Below are 16,108 nucleotides of genomic sequence, written 5' to 3'. Positions count from 1 at the left end.
CTCATGGTAGTACCATGATACACCCAAGGGTATTTTTGTAATAAATTAGAATTCCATGTGCTCATTTGACACCAAAATTTGCTCATATGATATTTTGCTCATTTACTCATTTGCTCATTTTGTAATAAAAGTGTGCTTATTTTCTTAAATGAGTAGAAATGTTTGCTCATTTGCTCCGCCTAATTTTAATTTAATCCTATATGAGTATGACAACCCCTCTCTTTTACCCCATTTTACAACTCTTACCCCAATTTTAAACCCCACAATAATAAATACAATTACAAACTCATCTTCTTCATTTTTTCCATGGCTTCCTCACTTTTTTTCCTTTATTTTTTCCTCCTTTTTTCTCTCTCCTCCTCTTCCTCCCATCACAACAACCACCATCATGTTAGTTCCGGCGATGTTCAACCACCTATTGCTGCAATTCGACAAGCGTGCAGGGCAACTCGGTTTCCTGACACGTGCCAGTCCATGTTAACCCAAGTGGGTTGGGCCAAGCCCGACCCAAGCCCGGTTGATGTTATTCAGTCTGCCCTTCAAGCTTCGGCCCAGAGTCTGAAAACGGGCCAGTCCATGGTCCAACAAATTCTTGACTCCTCGGCCCATAACCTCAATCGCTCTCGTGCCGCCAAAACGTGTCTTGAGGTTCTCGGGAACTCCGAGGTCCGTACTTCCGCCGCCAAGGATGCTCTCTCACGTGGCAAGCTAAGGCCTAAGGGACGCACGTGCATGGGCTAGTGCCGCACTTTGCTACCAATATGACTGCTGGTCAGGTATGATCACGTTCTACTTCCTCTGTTTTAAAAAACTCGCAACTGTCGATGCATAACTTCGACCATTAATATCTTGAATTAAGATTGGAGAAAATATTTGTAAAAATTAAGGGATAGTTGTTATCGTTTTTCATTTGAGTTTTCAGTTTTATTTAAAACCAAAAACAATTTTTTTTATTAGCTTATTAATTCAGCCCAAGGACTAACCCCTACAAAGCTATTAGCCGGTAAAAAACACCAACATATTGACTGGTAAAGCATGCATAGTATGTTAATGAGTACCTGGCATAATGTTGGGGTAAGGATCTCACCTCAGGAGCCAAGGGAGAGCGCTCTACCCACTTGAGCTAACGCCCGTCCTTAACAAAAACAAAAATATGAAACCACAATTTTTAGTTGTTAGTTTTTAGAATTGACATATATTTATTTTTTTAATGCCTGCTTTTATTTATACATTATTGTAGGTCTCAAATACGTGAATGGCTCGTCGGAGGTGAACTCGACGATGTCGTATTTCGACACCGTGTTGATCGCCTCCACCAGCAATGCGCTCAGCTTGCTACGAGCACTAGACGCGCTGGGTCCCAACCCGGCCGCATGGACACCTCCCCGCACAGAGCGGAACGGGTACTGGGAGCCTGTTGTCGGAGGGACCGAGTTTAAATTCGGTTCGCTTTCGAGTTATACTACGGAGGTGGACGTGACGGTGTGTGGGGGTGGAGGGTGTAAGTACGGGAAGATTCAGGAGGCAGTGGACGAGGCGCCGGAGAATTTGGAAGGAGGGAAGAAGTATGTGATCAGGATTAAGGAAGGGGTTTATGATGAGATAGTAAGAGTGCCGTTTAATAAAAAGAGTTTAGTGTTTTTAGGGGATGGCATTGGTAAAACTGTCATTACTGGTTCGTTAAACACTGGCTTGTTGGGGATCACTACATATAATACTGCTACTGTCGGTGAGTTATTTATTCATTTTTAGTTTTATCTTGGGTGACATTTTTTTCTCTTAATCAACTTGAATTATGCATGTCTTGATCTTGTTGTATTTTGGTTTAAAAGAGTTTACAGTGTTTTTACATCATTTCTCGTTTAAGAAATTGTGTCTTTACAATGGTAATTTGATGGTGAGGCAGTAGAAAATGTACATGAATTGAATAAACTACTGTACTAATTAGTTTCGAAATTAAATTCAAGATATATTGAAGAGTAATTTGATGCTATTGAATTGATAAAAAATCATATAAATGTTGATGACTTGTACTAGAATTAGTGTTAGGATTCTGGTCAGCAGTCGCTTGCTAATTAATTTGCAAGTGACTAAGTTTTACCACCTTAGATGGGATATTTCTACATTAAACGTTGAACAATTCTTTTCAAGTGTCAAATTTTGGTATTTACTGAATTCTGTGGACACTAATATATTCTGACAATCTGACCTAAATGATCTTCTCGTTTGCCTATTTGAAAGTCGAGTTTATATAAAACATCATCATGTGTGCTCCTCCAAGATCTGTTCCAGTGTTGTTTATTTATAATACATTTTTTATAACTTTTATTTAGAAGTACATAATTTTTGATATATTGGTCGAAAATATGCATTGGAGAGTGCACATACATTCTTCTAGGAAGATCATTTAGGATGGGATGGGAGAGACCGAGATAGGAGTAACTTTTGGTATGTAAAGACAATACATCTAACGCGGGCCGAATGGTATAATTCTAGTATATAGCAGCAAGGAAAGTTCACATGCATTGTCCTCTAAAACATTAAACTTGAGTGATAGGAGTGAAGTTGAGTAGGCAGATCATCTTAATGATTGCTGTAATTGATGTTCTGTACATTGTAGATCCATGCATTGATTGGTTTTTTGCAATGGATTTTGTCTGAAGTATCTACTTTTTGTGCTATATGAAATTATAATTTGAAATTACCTATGGGAAAATCTTATGCATATGGAGGTGTTGTTTTGGTAGAAATATGGAGGAGGTGTTTGTTTGATGGCTTTTCAGTGGCTATCTCATGGGTTTTTGGCCTTTTTAATGTTGGCGTGCAGCGGAAAAGAAGGTGCTTTGTAAATGACATTTTAGGTAGCTAGAAAAAGCCAGTTTTAATGGCTTTTTTTATATTCGTTTTTCTTTCAATTTGCATTTAACAACCAACACCATGGGAGATTTTACCAAACAGATTTATGAACAGCCGAGAGTCAAACATCAACACGAAAATAGTCAATACGACAGCAGGTGAGAATAAGAAAATCTACTGCTAAGCGCTGACGGTTAATCACCAAACAACCCCTATTCCAAACTATAGCGAATTCCTGGTTCATAATCAAGGGAGGTGACATAATTTTCATTTGGGAAAATTCACTTCCATCATAGTTTGCTGCTTTTTTGTGTTTGTGAAGCTTCAAAAGTAATGATATGCTTATTTGCACCTTTTTCTAGAAATTGAAATAGATCTTTGTATGAACTATTGTGATCTTACTGCAGGTGTCCTTGGTGATGGATTCATGGCCAGTGGCCTGACAATTCAGAACACGGCGGGGCCGGACGCCCATCAAGCTGTAGCCTTCCGTTCAGACAGTGATTTCTCCTACATCGAAAACTGCGAGTTCCTTGGTAACCAGGACACCATCTACGTCCACGCCCTCCGGCAATTTTTTAAATCATGCCGTATTGAAGGAAATGTCGACTTTGTCTTTGGGAATGCAGCTGCCATCTTCCAGGACTGCACCATCCTAATCCGTCCCCGCCAAAGCAAACCTGATAGTGGTGAGACCAATGCTATATCGGCCCATGGGAGAACTGACCCTGCTCAAACCACAGGGTTTGCCTTTCTGGGGTGCCTCATAAATGGAACAGACGAGTACATGAAACTGTACCACGGCAAGCCTAGCAAGCACAAGAACTATTTAGGAAGGCCGTGGAAGTCATATTCTCGGACTGTTTACATCAATTGCACTATGGAAGCTCTCATCAACCCTAGTGGATGGCTTCCATGGAGTGGTGATTATGCACTTTCTACTCTTTACTACGGGGAGTTTGGGAATTCGGGTTTAGGTGCGGATTTGTCTAACCGAGTCCCTTGGAGTAGACAAATTCCTGCTGAACACATCTCTACCTTTTATGTACAGAATTTTTTACAGGGTGACGAGTGGATCACAACAGCTTCTTGATTTTGACGAGCTTTATAAATGTTGTTATTGGAATATAGTAGTTGTAGGGAAGATGATGTACTTGCATCTCATACACGTCGCTGAAGTTGAAATATCACAGTTTTAGGTGAGATTGATCCTTCGGCTCGTGACATTCCTTAGTCTCATGACATTTCTCTAGCGCCCGAGTTTCTCAGTGCCTGTGTACATATTTGTCTCTTCTGATTGGAAAGGAAAAAAAAAAAGAATTATATGAGTTGGAAAGAACTTCAAGCATATTGAAGCAGAAGAATCGAAGTTTTGATGTGTTAGGCTGTTTTGGTAGTTAGTAATACTTAATACCCAAACAAATTCCTCACCAAGAGGCATAAGGGAATATGGTACATCTAGACGACAAAAAAACACTTGCAACATTAGCTCCATAAGAGTTGAGGTGTTCATATATTTATACAACATAGTTATTTGACTGTGATGCTCGTTTCTGTGTGAGCCTCATAGTATGTTTAATTTTTCTTGTAGCAATGGTGCAAGATATTTAAGCTGGAAATTCAAATTTCAAACAAAAAAAAATTCTTAGCTGAAAGACCTACTAACAGTGCAAAACATTGGTATACCAATGTTTTAAATAAATGGGTCAAAATGACACGACTTGTTTGTTAGATATGTGGTGGAGTTGTAAATTTTGATGATATTGACAAAAGGTCTGTAATTGCTTAACAACAACAATAATAATAATAATAAAAATAATCATAATAATAATAATAGTAGTTGTAGTAGTAGTAGTAGTATTAGTATTAGTAGTAGTAGTAGTAGTAGTAGTAATAATAATAATAATAATAATAATAATAATAATAATAATAATAATAATAATAATAATAATAATAATAATAATAATAATAACAATAACAATAAAATAACAATAATACAATAACAATAATAATAATAATAATAATAACAATAATAATAATAATAATAATAATAATAATAATAATATAATAATAATAATAATAATAATAATTTCTTGGACATTAATATAATAAGAATAATCGAGCAGAAAAAGTTCAGATCATATTAGACCAGATCATAAAAGATAATATCAGACCACAAAAAGTTCAGATCAGACAAAAAAAGCTCAGATCAGATTAGAAAAATTCAGATTTAACCAGACGAAAATAACATAGCCTGCATGGTTGTCTCCCTCACTTAGTTAACTACTAGCTTTCTAAGCACGTGATGCGTGCGACTGCATTTCATTGTGAGATTTTATAATGCCGAGTAGCTAGTTTTACATGCACATAATACATGCAGCGACAACTCATTATAATAGTTAAAGTGGATAGTTTTTTCAATAAAGGATATATTTTGTTCGGCTTATTAAAAGTTTTTTCAGCAAAAATAAGTTCAAATAAGTTCTTGATCTGACCTTATTGTTGTAGCCTAAAAATCAACGGCTATAAATGTGACACGTGGCTCCTTGAAAAAACTCACTCATGAGCATGATCATAGTATGCCTCTGTTACATCCCAATTGGCAAAGTAAAAAGGTAGACCGGCATCACCACCACCGGCACACCAGAGGAGACCCGTTTTTTTTAAAAAATATATATATACATAGGCGTCCACAATGGACGCCCCACCACTTGTGGAGGCGTCCATGGCAGGCGCCTCACCACTTGTGGAGGCGTCCATGGCAGGCGCCTCACTGTATGGTGGAGCGTCTTCCATGGACGCCTTTTTTTTGAATTTTTTTTTTAAAAAGAAGGGAGGCGTCCACCATGGACGCCCCACCATCGGTGGGGCGGTCATGGCAGGAGCTTCACCTTGTGGTGGAGCGTCTGCCATGGACGCCTCCACCGATGGCGGGGCATGGACGCCTCCCTTTTTTTAAAAAAAATTCACTGTAAATTAAGAAAACAGAGAGAAAAGGATGTGTGTGATTATGTGGTGGGGTCCGACGGTGGTCGTGGGGCATCAGTACCGGTGCCTAGTAGATATGTGGAAGAAGATGGGACTTGAGAGAGAAAGTGAATGAAAAAGAATAGAAAATCTAAAATTAGAAAATACAGTATATAATACGTATTTAAGGCGTTACTAGGATATTCTAGGACATAGTCTAACAAACCAGTTACAATACTCATGTTGGTATTTATAGAGAGAAAAAATCATTTAAAGACAATATTTTTGAAAATTTCAAATGCACGTTAGTAAATAATCCGGGATGTATTATTCGACACAAGAACTAATTAATACTAAAATCAAGCAATTTCAAAATAAGCAAAAACTTGAGCTCATCTGAGAAATTGAGTACAAAAATTTGTTCATTTAGGCAAAAGTGTCTCCTTATATTGTCAAATAAATAGAAGTGTTTGGACGATGAAACACCCAGGTTTACTATAAATTTAGAAAATACGGTGAAGTGAAGACATCTGGCTGGGTTTTGGATGGAAGATTTCTTTTTCTTGATTACAAACTGGAGTTGGACTTTTGGACTATGAAATCCACATTGACCTAATCTAATGTTCACGCTTTAAGTTAGTCTCACTGAGATCAAAATTGACAAACATGGACTACTCAGTGAAACGATGTTCAGTATGTTGGACAATCAATGACAAGAAGTCCAAGATTCATCGGTTAAGATTTGGACTTCTTCATCTTTTTCTTTGAGGGTGGTGCTTCTGAACCAGCTATATAAGCTTGAGGATCCAGATTCTTGACATTTTTCTGCTTCACAATTTCTTTTGCTTTTTGCTGCAGAACAAAGAACAAAATCCAAGTTCAAACGAACAGACAATATATGCCAAGCCTGTCGTTTTTAATAAAGATGAAATCGCCAACAAATTTACCTTCAATGACTGTGCCATGGCGTTGACATCAGTTTTATCATCTGTTGAACTCTTATGGCCTTGCATCACAGGCTCCTATAACAGAAAAGTGTCAAATTCTTGCATTAAACTGCCCATCAAATAAAAAGTAGAAAAAATTCAACTGCTAAGATCAAAGTCTCAACCTCAGGTGGAATAAAGGCAGCCTCTCTTTTTCGTTTGTTTTCAGCTGATTTCTCAGCCTGTTTTACTTCCTTTTCTTGCCACTTCTTCGCCGACTTCTTTTCCTCACTCAAGAAGTACTCGCCAGTCTCCAGTTGTTGGTCAATCTACATAATATGCTTGTTAATGGTGCTCACAAGAACAAAACAGAAGGCGATCTCATAATTTTAGTGTCAACCAAAAATAGTTTTCAATAAATCTTTCTACAAATGTATTGTAGCCAACAGGTTTATTTACCCCAAATCACATACAAATTTAATTATCCTAAAATGCTGGCTATTTGAATATGCACAACAAAGATAGCATTGAAGACAAAAGACAGTTTTTTTATCACCACAAGCAGGACTCAATTTGAAAGATAGAAACTGGCACTCAAGAAAGACTAGAAATTTCACAACATAACTCTCACCTTGCTAGGCTGTTGTGGAGGGGGGAATGGCGTATACGGTTTCTTCTCCTTACCCTTACCTTTCTTCTTCTGAACATTCTTCCTGAAATTCAAGACAGAAATAAAATGACTAAAAGATAAATAATGCTTCTTAAAAATGAACATTAATTATTACAAGTCATCCCAGTTGTCGTACTTTTTGAACTGCGGCAGAAACCTATCCCAATTCTCGTTTTCAAGGGTGGGATCCTTGGCGAGTTCCTTCTTCATCATGAGAATCTGTCAGTGAAATTTGACATGGAGAGTGAGCATAGCATATTAATATATGACAGATGTCTAATCTCAAAGACAATAAGCAATAAGCAACTGCCTTGTTCCACCAATTTAGATTCAACTGTTATGCAGGAAGCCAGCACCTATTTTTCGATATAAACAGAGAAATACTGACAAGCAGCAGTATGAAGGAAACTGTATAAAACCAAGAAAACAGTGCACACGAAAAAGAGGAACCTACCACGCGATTATCTTTCTACTGTAATTCCACAAGACAAGAAGAGATATACAGACCAGTACCTTGATATGATATATTGGATGCATTTTGTTCTGTATGCAGTCTTCTACAATTCTTCTGACTTGTTTCAATCCTTTAAAAGATCCCATAGATGCTACTGTGTTTCCCTGGATAAACACCAGGAAGAAGGGAGGATGTACGGAATCAATAATTCATCCCTCATCACTAATAGGAAACTTTATAGTAATATTCCCCAACTTTGTCTGGCCCTTTTGATTATCAAACTTTGCATTACTCGCAATAATCCAAACTTTTAGGGTATAAACTACCAAGTTTGCAGTGCCTATAATTCTGAGTTTGGTTTATTCTTCATTGATCCCAGACATCCTTCCTACATTGTTTGTTCCCAGCTCAAAATTAACGGGTTAAGCAGGTAAAAGTAGGCCATGTGTCACATTATGATTGATAGATGAAGTTTATCTAGAAAAGGTTGCAGTATCTGAGTCAGAAACTTTGAACCCCACAATCAAGTCTAAGGCTGTATTCTCCTCGCCTTACTAAAATAAGTTTACTTTTACAAAAATAAATTTGGTAAAACTAAGTTCAGCAGAAATAAAATCAATAAAAATAGGTTCATCAAAAATAAATTTAGTTAAGCAAAAATAAGTTGAAGAGAGCATAACCTAAATTGAAGATTATCACCAGTTCCATTTCCTCATATTTGGTCCTCAATTCAATAGTTAAATCAAGGGAACAGATAATATTATCATCAGAGAATTACTCAGCAATTTGCACCAGCAACTAGGACCATCCTCTTACTCTACCCTAATACTTCCTATTCACTCCCTTCCCCTCCTAATTCTCAAAAACTCTTCTCCTTTCCTGATTTGTTGCCCCAACCAGCCCCTCCCCGAATTTTTCCAGCTACCCCTCCCCCTTCCGCTGTCCTTGATTTTCCCAGAACGAGCTCTCCCATTCTCCCTTCTCCTTATCTTTTCGGACCTTCCCCTTCCGTTTGTACAGTGTGTTGCGGCTTGTGAAGTGGGGCCAACGGCTAGGAAGATCAGGTGTTTTGGTGGCTTGGCAGGGGGGGATGATGTTTGTGGCTATTCAGGGATGTGGTAAAAGCAATCAGCACCTATTAATGCAAGGCACCAGGGGAGGCTATTCAGCAGTGAAATTAAATGGATATCCAATGGCTATGATCCGAAGGGTTTCCCACCGAGAGTTCTCCGGACAGCTTACTTTAGGATTATTTTACACCCCCCACAAAAGTTTTGGATCATTTGAATTAAAGTTTCCTACAGAAAAAGGAATTTCAGCATTAACAGAACTTCCTGATGCACACCTGAACAAGGATGTAGCAGCCTGTCAAGATTTCAAGTGCCTGCATCAGTAAGAAACAGTAAGTCAAAGCACTAATGTGCATATTCCCAACAACCCACCCGATTTCCCTGCACAGATATCAAAAGCATGAACCACAGGAGCTGTTTTTTCACTTTTCTTGTGTGTGTGTGTGGGGGGTGTTGGGGGGGGGGTGTTGGGGGGGGGGGGGGTATCTCAAAAACCAAAAAAGCAAGCACATGTTGTCCCCCTTGGCCATCAGGCCAGCGTAGCACCATAATGCCTCAGAAATCTCACACGAACTTACTTCCTTACTTTTTCTCCTATATGAAAAAAATCAATATCACCGAACAAACCTTCAAAGTAGAATTGTTAGGACCAAGAAGATGTTGCCGCCGTTTGACAAAGCGAGCCTGCAATCAGCAATATAAACCTATCAAGCTTCCTTCCAGAGCAGTAATCAATGTGTAGACATACAGGCACAAACTATCACAGTTACTTGCACAATTTGGATAGCAGACAAGAAATACAAAGTTTGACATCAATTTTATTATTACATATCGATGTGTGGATAATGGAGTCAACATTGTATGATATATTAACCATCAATAAGAAATGAGATCCTCAATCATGCTATCATCTACATGGTGATGCAAAATCCCACAGCAGTTTCATAATTCCAGTTTACTTTACTATTAGGGATGTTCAAAATTAAAACTGTAAATCTCAAGTCATTTTGAATTTAGCTTACAAATAAGAATTGTGAAAGTTGAAGAGTTGTAATTTACGCCTTCTTATAATTCCTTCATAACTCATCCCATTCATTACCCACACATGGACATTTCAGAGATGAATGTGTGAAGACACCCATATGCCCCACCCAAAAATAAAGAAGAAAAAGGCCTACTAGTCACATCACATTTCTTCAGCCATAGGACCCATGATGGCCGAAGAAAGATGAGTGCCAAAGGTGTTTCCTGTGCCTTGTGTCCACCAGGAAGTTGAAAATTCTATTGTGCTCCGACGAGCACGGTGCACACCATGCACCCAGTAAATTTGTTCCATTTCTGATAAATAAATGTTTTTTTTCAACAAATGTTCATTTTAAGCATATTTTTCAACAAAAAAATATGTTCAACTTTTCGTAAAAATTGTTCTATTTTTAATAAGCAAAGGTCCTATTTCAAAAAATGTTCGTTTTAAGCTTATTTTTCAATAGAGAATCATGTTCTATTTTTCGCAAAAATTGTTCTATTTTTCATGAAAATTGTTCTATTTTTCGTGAAAATTATTCTATTTTCGATAAGTAAATGTTCTATTTTAGTAAATTAATTTTAGTAATGTTCAACTTCAACAACTAAATGTTCATTTTTGTAATTGAATTCTAGTAATGTTCCACTTCAACAGTAAAATATTCTTTTTCGTAAATGAATTCTTGTAATGTTCCATTTCATCAGTAAAATGTTCGTTTTCGTAAGTGAATTTTTGTGATGTTCCACTTCAACCGTAAAATGTTCGTTCTCGTATTCGTAAATGTTCTATTTTGTATTGTGGGATTGTGCTCCTGGGAGCACAATACACGCATTACCCGGAAGTAGTGCTAGCCAAATAACCCACTCCATCTTTACCACCTCAAATATATGGGGGTAGGTTTGTTAGTGATGACACTGCAGCATAATACATGCCTCTAGGCCTCAGTTAGATGAACACAACATTGCAGTGAAATTAATGCCTCTAGGCCTCAGTTAGATGAACACAACATTGCAGTGAAATTAATGCCTCTAGGCCTCAATTGGATACATAAGACAAGTTAACATTGTAGTGTATTGAATGGCTCGAGCGTCAATTTGATACACATGATACATCCTCTTCTGGTCTTTAAATTTGCAACTTCGTTTGTCTTAAGCAAATTTCCAGACAGAAGCCTTCACTATACAAGCCTTTGAATTCAACATAGATCACATAGACCAAGGGTAGATTATTCTTGCTAGTGCTTGAAAAGGACTACCACCTCCTTAGCACAATATTTGTCCTTTACATTTTGATGATGATAGTTCAGAAATAAAAAGAATTTCGATCTTTAGTCTAGTGATTATAGAATCTAATCACTCAAATAATAATACTCGTAAACGCTTAATATGATAGTTCAACAAGCTCTGGACAAAACAACTATTATTATTTTAAAGAAAAGGGTTTCGTGCAGCTATTCAAAGCTCTCTCAGAATGGACAATGTGTAAAGATTCCATAGTATATACACCATAAAACAAAACATACCTTATTTCTCACTAAATTACCAATCTTGATTATGTCACATTGCATTTCATCATCCAATATCTTGATTGCCTATGGCAACAACACAGTAGATCATATCAGAGAGTATACCAATGCAAACCACTATAATTTAAGAAGGGGGATACTGGATCACATTAATGGAAATAGACATCTTTGTTCTTTAACAGAATTAGTACTCCAAACACACCCTTAAATGGTGGGGAGATAAGACTAGTTGTACAGAGTGAACGAAAATGAACCCGGGCCAAAAAAGAATTAAAGACATACCTGAGGTGCAGGAACGCTTCTTGATAAAAGTTTAATGAGGTCCCTTGATTTCACTATAATGTATGGATCTCTGGTCTTCCTAGTTGTTGAAACAGTCATAGTTCCTTCAACCTGAAAAAACCAAGAAAAAAGAGTCAACCCCAAAGTTTTCTCCCCATAGCCTACAAGAAAACAAGAGACAACAAAAATGAAAATAAAAAATACTGGCAACAAAACTTACTCCTCTCTCTTAGTGTTATTCCACTTTCTGGAATCTCGATACGGTTGCCCAAATTGTTACAAGTTCCTCATTTGGAGAATACTACAATACCAAAAGACATCCTTATGAGCACTTGGAATAGGTGTTTTCTTGTTTTAAGCACCTTAGGACTCTTTGTTCTTATCTTAATGTTTTAAGAGTTATCATATGAGTATGACTTAGTGACTTGTGTTAAGCATAGTAAGATTAGTAGTTTTAGAGTATATAGATTAGTTGATGTTATTATTCGATTCTATACATTAATAAAATAGTGACTTTAGTTACTTGAGAGTTTAAACACAAACCTTCAAAATTTGTTGGGGTTTGCCTTTATGCTTATTCAAGCCTTAGAGTGTTTTCTGTGGTGGCTTAGCCTTTATCATTAACCATCTAAGCTCTATCCTTGGTTACTTAGTTACTTTGTTCAAACAACATTGTTTACTTAGGCACGTGTTCCGCAAACCATTTGATCTTCATAAGATTATATACATCATGACACTTATATTCTTTTTTTAGGGGGGTCCTAGAGAGCCACCAGACTTATATTTTAAGCCTTAATAATTGTGCCAAACACTATCGCAACTCATTGGCATCATGAATTGAGATCTCATTTTCTTTTAGACAAAGAAGTCTGAAAAACAATCCATTCAATTCTTAAAATTCAAATAATAAATATCACAACCTTTCTGCACATGCCCTCATCAAACAAGGATAATGGAGCTAAAAGAACAATTTTAGCTCAACAATTTTTTAAAATACTTCAATGAGAGACCAATCCTACGCCTAGATACCACACGTCTACCATATTATCAAACACTTTTTATCTCTAGTACCATCAATTTTCTTATTCCAGATTTTAACGAAACCTTTATGCCATTTCATGAATAAGACCACGGCCTCTCCACCCTACCTACAGGCCTTGCCTTGCGCCTAGGCTTTAGAGTCTTGGCCTCTTTGTGCCTCAAACTTGGAAAAAACTACTAGAGTAATCGGAACTATGGTCCATCTTCTCGTATTAATCCCCAACTATGAATTATTCCATATTAATCCTAACTATGGGGAATGGATACTCATAATGATTCAGTGACTTAATACAACCAATATAGTAGATCTAATTAAGATGTTCCAAAGCTCTATTTAGCTTAGCAAGGGGAGGAGAAGAGAGAAAAAGTTGAATAAATCGATAAAAATTTAACAAATTCTTATAGGGTATCATTAATGTGTTGAAGCTTAGTGAGATCACATAAGCTATTAATCTATCACTCCAAACACCATATGTGAACTTCATTAATTTCTGTAAAGAAACAATATTCCCATGGAATTCCCAAATAAAGAGGACTTGTTGTCAATCACAGCCAGGAAGTGGATTTTTGTTTGTGGGTTATTTTTTTTAAGCGGGAGGGGGAAGGTAAAGTTTTCATCCATCCAACGAAGCAACAATATGAGACAATTCTACCGTCAATAGCCATGGAGTTTTATGTCAAATGCACACACTTAACAATTGTTGACCGATTGTGAAGGTAAAGAGATTTACCAAATTAAGCTCACATGCAATACCATGCTCACGCAAAGCAGCCTTCACAGTTGGCCAAACATCTTGCAAATATTTTTCTGCAAATTATAGGAAACAAGAAATCAACATTGACTAACCAACAAGATATACCAACTGAAGTAATAAAAAATCATATTCACAAACAGGGAGAGAAAAAAATATCGTGCCGGACTGCCAGCAAAATTTAAGACATGCAATTAAATTGATACTGAAAAAAATTATATAATTGGAATGAAATGGTATGAGAATGAGAATCCATTACTTCTTTTGTAGTTGTTTGGTTCACTCAAGGTATGTATTTAAAATCCATTACTGAAGGGGAGTAATGGGATTTAATTACATGGGTGGTGAGTATGAATTTCACGAGGTTTAGCAAGGATAGTATAGAAACTTAAGAAGAAAGAATATTAAGCTTCTCATTCATATTATTTAGAGAGAGAAAAGAAAACTCCATAGAGAGTTTGTTACAAGAAGAATGAAGCTCAAAAGCTAACAACCACAATATGAGCTGTACATAGGCTTTATATACAAGAGGAATATGACTAACAGAAATGCTGACTAGGAAATCAGATATAATATAACTTAATTAGCTTATAGATAGACTATAGAGCCTCTAGATATGAGGTTTCATTTCCATGTTACCTCGACCAAACAACTTTTTCATCACTAATTGTTTCACACATTCCATTCCAAAACCTTTAACCGAACACCTTCACAAAGGAACATTGTATAGGTTTAACGACTATTCAATCTCGCCCAAAATCAAGGAACGGAATCCAACTGTTCTGACTAGACATAAATAACAAATATAACCACCCAATTCAAAAGCAATCCTAAAAAATGCCAACTTATCTTCCACCTAACAAAACTTACACCATACATCCAAGACTATTTTTGCTCAAACCTCATTTTTTTGGCTCACTCAAAGCTCTACAAATGATAGATGAATAAAGAAGTACCCTTCGGTTTACGGTACACCCGGTTGTATAATATCAATTGCACCCACCTAATGATAAACAAAGAAATTGCAATGCAACAAACGAGATAAACAAAACCCTAACATGACACAAATCAAACAAGAAAAACTCACGCTAGAAGCAGTTTCATGGATGAAAATAAACAAGACCCATTTCAGATAATGAAAAAAGGAAGCCATAATTAAGCGGAAATAGAAAGCTAAAAGAAAAAAAAAACTCGATATTGGGGGAAATGGTAGAGAAGGAGCTGACTTCGAGCATGCCAGTTTCATTCCAAGAAGGGTCGAATTTTTCAACTTTCCAATGGTCGATACTCGGGTCATCCCATGGCTTATCTTTGTCGTGTTTACCCTTGTGTTTAGTCCTCTGTTTCGGCGCTTCATCGACATTGCTTTGCGCCTCCATGCAGTGGCGTATCCAGGATTCCAACCCTATGGGTTCGGAGTCGGTAAAAAAAAATCCATTCATTCGATCAAAGTTCAATACATTAATTGAAATATCAAACTACAATAGCTAAATAGAATGTTAATTCATTACATTACATCAATAAAAAAAATTACAAAAGCATCCTACGAGTCTAGACACTACAATAACACAAGAAAGAAATTTCAACTCCACGAGTCTAGACACTACAAAGTTCAATCACATTAATCATTCTATCATCCACAATCAACAATCCACAATCCATAATCCACAATCCATAATCCACAAATACACAATCCACATTCATTCATTGAAAATTCATTCAACATTCTGTCATTCTAGTTCTACAATCGACATTTATTCATTCAACTGACAACTATTCAAGTTATCATTATTCAATAAGACAACAATGAACATTTAAATGATTAACAAAATTACATAACTACGATTACATATTTTAAATTTTAATCATCTAATGTGTAAAAGACTAAAATCTGAAATAGTAAAATTCATAATTAAAATTGAAAATCAGAAAATCTGGGTTCGGGTTTACGGTTTACCTTGCGAAGTGCGAACTGCCTGATGGGTGCTGCCGTGCTGGTCGCCGTCGCGGTGGGGATTGGCCGTGGGCCGTCGTCGCAGCGTCGCAGCGTCGCTGGCGGCTGGTCAGTGGCAGATCGCAGATGTGACTTTGGGAGTTTGGGTCGCTGCTACGCCTGCTAGGGAGACGAGTTACTTAGTAGTTAGGGTTTTGGGTTGGGAGGAAAATGAAAAATGTTGGTTGGGGTGTGGGGGAAAAGAATTGAGAAGGGTAAAAAAAAAGGTTCTCAAACATCACATCCGCGTCCCATGAGACACAAAACCACTGGGACACATGCTTCTTTCATGTTTCATTTCGCACGCATATAGTATATATCTAATATTTAAAATATTTTTTAATTTAAAAAAAAAAAAAACCGGGCAATTTTTTTCCAAAAATCACTGGGTTCACCTGAACCCAGTGAACCCATAGTAAATCCGCCCCTGCCTCCATGGCTGCTATGCTGTGGAGAAACAAGTGTGCTAGAGGTTCGTTTGCGGCGCCGGGGTGTGTTTGCAAATTGCGGCAGATTTTTCTGGAGGAATCATATATTGATAGGTTGAT

General features: G+C 37.0%; 2 protein-coding genes across 2 annotated transcripts; one reads left to right on the top strand and one right to left on the bottom strand.

Annotated features, from left to right (window-relative positions):
- Positions 1-91: 91 nt before the first annotated feature.
- On the top strand, positions 92-4,398 carry LOC104889823 (probable pectinesterase/pectinesterase inhibitor 51). Its single transcript, XM_048640089.2, is given in 4 exon segments — positions 92-714; positions 716-776; positions 1,241-1,729; positions 3,264-4,398. Coding segments are annotated over 4 exon segments (1,644 nt in total). The 5' UTR covers positions 92-306; the 3' UTR covers positions 3,950-4,398.
- A 1,829-nt stretch (positions 4,399-6,227) lies between these two features.
- On the bottom strand, positions 6,228-15,764 carry LOC104889795 (KRR1 small subunit processome component homolog). Its single transcript, XM_057393216.1, has 13 exons — positions 15,525-15,764; positions 14,766-14,972; positions 13,547-13,632; positions 11,775-11,885; positions 11,490-11,558; positions 9,571-9,627; positions 9,219-9,257; positions 7,933-8,037; positions 7,556-7,638; positions 7,381-7,462; positions 6,935-7,078; positions 6,771-6,845; positions 6,228-6,675 (listed from the first exon to the last, which is right to left on the bottom strand). The coding sequence occupies exons 2-13, from the start codon at positions 14,944-14,946 to the stop codon at positions 6,559-6,561; spliced, it is 1,149 nt and encodes a 382-aa protein (XP_057249199.1). The 5' UTR covers positions 14,947-14,972; positions 15,525-15,764; the 3' UTR covers positions 6,228-6,558.
- Between the last annotated feature and the right edge of the window lie 344 nt (positions 15,765-16,108).

This window comes from Beta vulgaris, chromosome 3, assembly GCF_026745355.1.
Source record: "Beta vulgaris subsp. vulgaris cultivar EL10 chromosome 3, EL10.2, whole genome shotgun sequence".
In the NCBI taxonomy this organism is placed as follows: domain Eukaryota; kingdom Viridiplantae; phylum Streptophyta; class Magnoliopsida; order Caryophyllales; family Amaranthaceae; genus Beta; species Beta vulgaris.
This window is presented reverse-complemented; position numbering and strand designations above follow the sequence as displayed.

Bases quoted from the DNA above. Each gene is read 5' to 3' on its own strand.
- LOC104889795 (XM_057393216.1), bottom strand. From the start codon at position 14,946: ATGGAGGCGCAAAGCAATGTCGATGAAGCGCCGAAACAGAGGACTAAA. The intron at 11,886-13,546 runs GTAAATCTCTTT...TGGTTTTTTCAG, and splicing joins TTGCATGTGAGCTTAATTTG to GTTGAAGGAACTATGACTGT. The intron at 6,846-6,934 runs GTTGAGACTTTG...TTTCTGTTATAG, and splicing joins CTGCCTTTATTCCACCTGAG to GAGCCTGTGATGCAAGGCCA.